Consider the following 7363-nt stretch of genomic DNA (forward strand, 5'->3'; position numbering starts at 1 on the left):
GGTGGTGACACCTTTGGGACCCCGTGGCACCAAGTTCATCACTGTGGCACTGCTGGGCTGCATGGTGCCAAGGGGCCGGTGTGAAGCAGCAGGGCTGTGTGGAACCAAGAGGCCATTGTTGCATTACAGGGCCTCGTGCAGCCAAAGGGGAACTGTGATCCTGCAGGGCACCGTGGATCCATGGAGAACATTGTGGCATTGCAAGGCCCCATGGAATCATGGAGACCACTGTGACACTGTGGGGTCCCATGGAACCAAGGGGACATGGAAGATCTCTGGCTGGCCTTGGCCTCCTGGGGGCCACCTGGCAGGTCTGGCTGATCCTGGCATGTCATGGGCTGCCTCTCATCAGTCCCTGGAACACTGGGGCTCTGGGCTTTCCTTTCTAAGCAAAAGAGCCATCCACCTTTGCAGGTGCGCAAGGCTGGAATTGGACCTCATTGTAAAAAGTTCTCCATATACAAGGGTTGCTCCCAGCCAAAATCTGCCAGGACAGACAGCTCAGGCTGGCCTTGGCCTCCTGAGGGCTGTCTCCCATCTACCATCACACACTGGGACTCAGTGCTTTCCTTCCAGTGGGAAAGAACTGCCCTCCTTACCAAGCTGCCAATGCCCAAATCTGGGATTCCACCTCCAAAATTGCATTTGTCCAAGAACTGGGCCCAGACAAAAGTAGCCAGGACAGACAGGTCTGACTGCCTTGTTCTCTGGTGATTTCCTCAGACTTTGAGCAGAATGTTTTCATTTGCCAACACCTTGGAGATGGTCCAGAGATCAGTAGGCAGCACTAAATGGAATGAAAGGACACAGTGTCAAATTGTTTAAAGGGAACAATTGGGTTGGATATGAGGAAAAAAGTTTTTCAAGGAAAGAGTGATAAAAGTACTGGAATGATCTGCCCAGTGAGGTGGTGGAGTCACCATCCATGGATGTGTTAAAACAAAGACTGGATGTGGCAATTTGGGCCATAGTTAAGTTGAGGTGTTAGGACATGGGTTGGACTTGATGTTCTTGAAGGTCTCTTCCAAACTAGTCAATCTGTGAAATCGCTGAATTCTGTGAATTCTGTGAATCTCAGAAGTTTGGGTTTGGAGGAAGCCAATGTATAAGGACAAAGGAGCTCTGTGTTCAGTGGAGTGGAGATTGGGGACAGAAGAGAGCCCAGGGAGGGATTGAAGGGAGGTTTCATAGATAGGGGATCCTTTGGACATAGTTGAAAACAGCCTGAGAAAAAAAGAAAGAATTGATGCCAAGAGCAGATGGGATGCTCCAGACTGGACCCAAGGTTAAAGAAATTTCACTCGAAGGGCAGGGCTGTAGTGAAACCTGGCATCCAGAAGGAGTCTGGAGCAGCCCAAGGCTTTGTGTGTGCAGGCAGAGGCAGGCAGGATGCAGAGCTGTCAGCAAAGGAAGGGGCCAGCCAGGTGGGGCAGCCGGGGGATGAGGACAGCCTGCAGGGACAGAGGGGCAGGGCATGGACACCGTAGGACAGCCTGGGCTGCAGAGGGCACAGGGATGGGCAGCAGCTGAAAGGCCCTGCCAGAGCCAAGTGCTGCAGCACTTTGGCCATGGCTGCTGGCCCTGGGCCCTTGGCCAGCAGGGGACAAGTGAGCCTTGCTGTGCTGGGGCCTCATTGCCTCCTTGTCCCTGCTCAGCAGCCTGGCAGGGGCCGCCCCATGGTGCTGCCCTTGGCATTGCACATCCCCAGAGCCCAGTGCCCCAGGAAGAGCCCTGAGCAAGGAGGGAGGGACAGGATCTGCCTTGCCAGGGGCTGGGGCTCAGCCCTTGGCCCTTGGCATTCCAGAAACACATCCAGGTTTGCTCGGCATCAGGGACACCTTTCCCTTGTTTGTCCCCACCTGTCATCACTGCCACCAGTGTTCTGCTGTACCTGGAACCTGGGAGACTTACTCAGTTGTGTTCCTTACTGGAATCTATTAAAACTTGAAGAAACTTTGCAGTTTGAATATGACTTTGAGTTTTTGTGAAGATTTTAAGCACAGTATGGGGGACCGTGTCTGATGTAAACAGCATCCAAGCCTCAAGAGGGTCATTAAAGTCCTTGTGCTGTGTCTCTGCTAGAGAGCTGGGCTGGGCTCCAAGGACACAGAGGCAGCTCTTGGCAACCATGAAAAGCTTCAAAAAGACCTTTCTGCTGATTTGCAGCTCTTCTCCCAGCCCAGCAGGGCTGAGGGCATGGCCTGCAGCCAGCCCAGGCACAGCACAGAGGCACAGAGAGCTTCAATCAGTCAGGGCTGGGAAGATGCTCACAAGTGCCTGGGGCAGAATCACTCCCAGCCCGGGACACAGGAAGCCTCTGGCTGCAGGACAATGCAGCTGCAGCTCCTGCAGTGATCTCCTAAAGCTGGAACATCCCAATGCCTACAGACTCTGTGAGTACATTCTCTGATTCTCTCTCCTGTAGAGCAGCCAGGGGTGCCCAGGGCTGTCCTGCAGAGCAGGGTCCTGCAGCCCAGGGTGCTGTGCTGGGCAGGGACTCTGCTGCCTGCCAGGGACAGCTCTCAGCCAGCCCTGGGAGCTGCTGACAGCACTGGGGGACAAGGTCTGGGTGGAGGGAGACAGCTGGTGAGACTTGGAAGTGTTCTCCTTGTGTGGTGAGGATGGTGCATTGATCAGGACTGCTCCCAGCACGACATTTAACGACAGAACATTTCCAAATAGATTATAAAGGGAGCACAGCAAGTCAGGGGCTGCATAAAAGGGAAAATCCTGATTTTATAATCTACTGCTCAGGTTTGCCTGGATGGAAAATTGAACATTGATATTCATATGTCTGTTCAGGTTGAGAACAATAAGAACAATTTCTCTCAGGTCTGAATAAACCAGGCAAAGAAAGAAATCAGCACAGGGTCCCTTACAGGCAGCATCAGTGTAGCTTTTCCAGCATCCTCAGGGTTGCTCTGACTTTGCCATCAGAGCCTGCAGAGGCAGAGCTGGCCCTGGCAGTGCCCTGTGCTGGGAGGGGTCTGCAGGGCAGAGCTGAGCCCCTAGGGCTGGGCTGGGCTCTGGCAGCACTGGCAGGGCCCAGCCCTGGGCACAGGGAAGCAGCAGCTGGCAGGGAGAGCTCCAGGCAGCAGAGCCCTGGGCAGGCAGTGGGGGGAAAGTGACACCAAGCTGGGCTGGGATATTTCAAGTCATCTCCAAACCAAACTATTGAATTATTACTGTTCTTACAGATCCCCATGCCAAGACACCAAAAATGTCCAACAGCAGCTCCATCAGGCACTTCCTCCTGCTGGCATTGGCAGACACGCGGCAGCTGCAGCTCCTGCACTTCTGCCTCTTCCTGGGCATCTCCCTGGCTGCCCTCCTGGCCAACGGCCTCATCATCAGCGCCGTAGCCTGCGGCCACCACCTGCACACCCCCATGTTCTTCTTCCTGCTCAACCTGGCCCTCACTGACCTGGGCTCCATCTGCACCACTGTCCCCAAAGCCATGCACAATTCCCTCTGGGACACCAACAACATCTCCTACTCTGCATGTGCTGCTCAGCTGTTTTTCTTTTTGTTCTTCATCTCAGCAGAGCTGTCCCTCCTGACCATCATGTGCTACGACCGCTACGTGTCCATCTGCAAACCCCTGCACTACGGGACCCTCCTGGGCAGCAGAGCTTGTGCCCACATGGCAGCAGCTGCCTGGGCCAGTGCCTTTCTCTATTCCCTGCTGCACACAGCCAATACATTTTCCCTGCCCCTGTGCCATGGCAATGCCCTGGGTCAGTTCTTTTGTGAAATCCCCCAGATCCTCAAACTCTCCTGCTCACACTCCTACCTCAGGGAACTTGGGCTTCTTGCTGTTAGTGTCTGTTTGGTATTTGGTTGTTTTGTGTTCATTGTTTTCTCCTATGTGCAGATCTTCAGGGCTGTGCTGAGGATCCCCTCTGAGCAGGGAAGGCACAAAGCCTTTTCCACCTGCCTCCCTCACCTGGCCGTGGTTTCCCTGTTTATTAGCACTGGGGTTTTTGCCTACCTGAAGCCCCCCTCCATCTCCTCCCCATCCCTGGATCTGTCCCTGTCAGTTCTGTACTCAGTGGTGCCTCCAGCCCTGAACCCCCTCATCTACAGCCTGAGGAACCAGGAGCTCAAGGCTGCACTGCGGACACTGATGACTGGAAGGTTTCACAAACAGTGAACTTTGCCAATTTCTGTGAGTTGCCATTTTCTCCTAGTCACTTGTAAAATAAATAATTTTTGAGAATTCTTTCTTTTCCTTCATTGCCAGAAGTTTTTACTTTTTAGTCTAATAATTTGTGCACAAAATCATGCCCATATTTGTGATATATTTTTGTCTCTCCTCCTTTGCTCTGGCCCCAGACTCTGTCCAGGACGGGCTCTGTTCTCTGTAGCTTTAAATTAACTAAAGGATCTCCCATTTTTTATTTTTTTTTTCTGGAGATCTCCTTTCTTTGAAGATTCCTTCTGCTCCCTTCTCTAGAGCTGCAGCAGCAATATCTGTGTGCAGAGGTGGGGGCAGGTCAGGGGTGGCACAGCAGCTCGGCTCCTGATGGCCACACCATTCCTCATACATTAATATTTTTACAACAACAAAAAAAACTTTACACTGCTCTTAAAAAAAACCAACTATATATATATACAAATCATACCAAAATTACACAAAATACCATAACAAAACTACAAAAAAATTCAAAAAAACAAATCCCAAAAAACCCAACAAAATTAATATAAATCATAGTTTAACCATTCCCCATAACCATACCCCACCCTCTTATCATCTCTTACCAAACTAATAATATTACTAATTTTAAATTATCATTTAAACCATATATTCTTAACAAAATAATTACTATTCTAAAAATCCACCTAAAAACTACCCATTTAATACTCACCCAAACTAAATATAAACCAACAAAAAACCCCCAATCTTAACTAAAACTCGAATTCTAGATCATCAAAAATTACAACAGTTCAATAAACAAAATAAAAATAATAAAACGAAGTACAGTCAATATTTATTCACCAAACCTAATTAACAACAACCAAAAAGCCCAAAATATACATTTCCCAAAATTTAACTACAAATATAAAACCTAACTACAAACATGAAATCTAACTACAACCATCCAATATAATAAAAAAAAATTAAAAATCCTAAAAATTATATAAGAAATATATAAAAATTCATCAAAACACCAAAATAATAAAAAGCCTTCATCTTCACAACGACTAGAAAACAAAAAAAAAAAACCCTAACAACACACCACATATACACAAAACACAAGAAAAAAGATACATGACACAAAAAATTAAAAAATATATAAATCAAAACTATCAAATAAAAAATCATGAACCATTAATAAAACAAAAATTCCCCAATCACCCAACACTCTTTTACTTACTACCACTTATTAAATAAATTATACTAAATCTAATCAAATTTATTTCTATCAATTCCAATAACTCACTTATAACACAGGCCAGGTGCCATTGCCCACCTGGGCACACTGCTGGCTCATGTCCACCCTGCTGTCCATCACTGCCCCCAGGTCCCTTTCTGCCTGGCCCCTCTCCAGCCACTCTGTCCCCAGCCTGGAGCACTGCAGGGGTTGTTGTGGTCAAGGGGCAGGACCCAGCTCTTGGTCTTGTTAAACCTCACCCTGTTGGATTTGGGCCCTGGATCCAGCCTGTCCAGGTCCCTCTGCAGAGCTCTCCTACCCTCCAGCACATCCACACTCACACCCAGCTTGGTGCCATCTGCACATTTGCTGATGGTGCACTGTGCTCCCTTCTCCACATCATCAATAAAGATGTTAAACAGGACTGGGCCCACACTGATCCCTGCAGGACACCACTGCACACACGCTGCATGTGGCACCATTCCCCACCACTCTCTGGGCCCCGATGTCCATCCAGTTCTTAGCCCAGGGAGGGGTGAACCGCTCCAAGCCACAGGCTTCAGCTTTTCCAGGGAATGCTGTGGGATATGCTGTCAAAGGCTAAAGTTCAAGTAGACAACATCCCCAGCCCTCCCTGTATCCACCAGGCCCTGTCAGAAAACTCCTGGTGGGCAGGAGCTGGGCAGGAGGCAGCCGTGTGCCCTGGCAGCGAGGCAGGGCAGGAGCACCCAGGGCTGTGGGACCAGGACATCAAGGACATGGATTATCCAGGGCACTGGGGCCTGGTTTGGGTTGCCCAGGGCAGGAAAGATGTCTGGCAGCTGGAGCAGGGTGAGGGAAGGGCCTCCAAGGTGGGGCTGGAGCCCTTTGGCTGTGAGCAGAGGCTGAGGGAGCTGGGCTTGTCCAGCCCGGAGCAGGGAAGGCTGAGGGGCTCCTCATCCCAGCCTGGCAGTGCCAGCCAGGAGCTGATGGAGAACACAGAGCCAGGATCTTCACCGGGGGGCCTGGGGGGAGACAAAAGACAATGGGTGGAAAGGGGGAAAGAGGGGAGATCAGACAGGACATGTGGAAAACTCTTGTTCTCATGGGCTCAGACAGGTTCTGAAATGATGCTCTGGCTCTGTCTTTTGGGATTTCCAGTTTCAGACCAAATCCAGACTTGAACCACTTGGTCTGACCCAGTTTCTGCAGACTCGACAAAATATTTTCCATGCTAATCCCAATTTTGGAATGGGCCAGAGCAGATGTTTATGGGACAGGAACCCTCTGGGGATGTTGGGGACCTGCATGTTGCGAGGTGCGTGAGCACATGTCATTAGGAGGTGTATTTGAGTACTTGAAGAAATGTGAGAATTTTCCCACCAGGAGAGAAGAGAAATTTCCTGGAAGTGTACTGATGGCAAGAACAGAAATCCTGCTCTTTCCCTCTACTTGTGTTACACTGTACTGTCTATTATTTCATATCCCTCTTCATTTGGATGTTTCCACCACTCCTGTTTAAATGGCCGTGTCTGAGGATGTCTCTTCACTAGACCAGATGGTTCTATGGCCTTCCCATTGCCTCTGTGCCTCTGAGTCTCAGCAGTTCCTGACCCCCAAAGGACACAAACCTGATGAGCTCTGGTGCCCACTGCACTGGTGGCTCTTGCACCTCCCTCCACAGGCACAGCAGAGCTCCCTTGTCCCACAAAGTCCCTGGCAATGCAGGGATGAAGGAAACAGGACAGGCTGTGGGGATCAGGGGCAGGGCACGGCCAGGGATTTGGGGTGGTTGTGAGCCCAGGGCAGGAGCCGGCCCTTGGCCTTGCTGAAGCTCATCCAATTGTCCTGGGCCCATGGCTCCAGCCTGGCCAGATCCCTGTGCAGAGCTTGCTGCCCTGCAGCACAGCCACACTCCCAGCCAGCTTGGGCTCCCCTGGACACTGACTCAGGGTGCCCTCCATGGCCTGGTCCACATCAGCAAGGAACACATTGAACTGCCCTGGCCC

At 50.5% G+C, this 7363-nt stretch overlaps 1 protein-coding gene across 1 annotated transcript; it reads left to right on the forward strand.

Moving 5' to 3' along the window:
• Nucleotides 1–3220: 3220 nt before the first annotated feature.
• Nucleotides 3221–5578, forward strand: LOC134057236 (olfactory receptor 14J1-like). Its single transcript, XM_062514234.1, has one exon. The coding sequence runs from the start codon at nucleotides 3221–3223 to the stop codon at nucleotides 4151–4153; it is 933 nt and encodes a 310-aa protein (XP_062370218.1). The 3' UTR covers nucleotides 4154–5578.
• Nucleotides 5579–7363: the final 1785 nt, after the last annotated feature.

Source organism: Cinclus cinclus, unplaced genomic scaffold (genome assembly GCF_963662255.1).
Source record: "Cinclus cinclus unplaced genomic scaffold, bCinCin1.1 SCAFFOLD_32, whole genome shotgun sequence".
Lineage (NCBI taxonomy): Eukaryota > Metazoa > Chordata > Aves > Passeriformes > Cinclidae > Cinclus > Cinclus cinclus.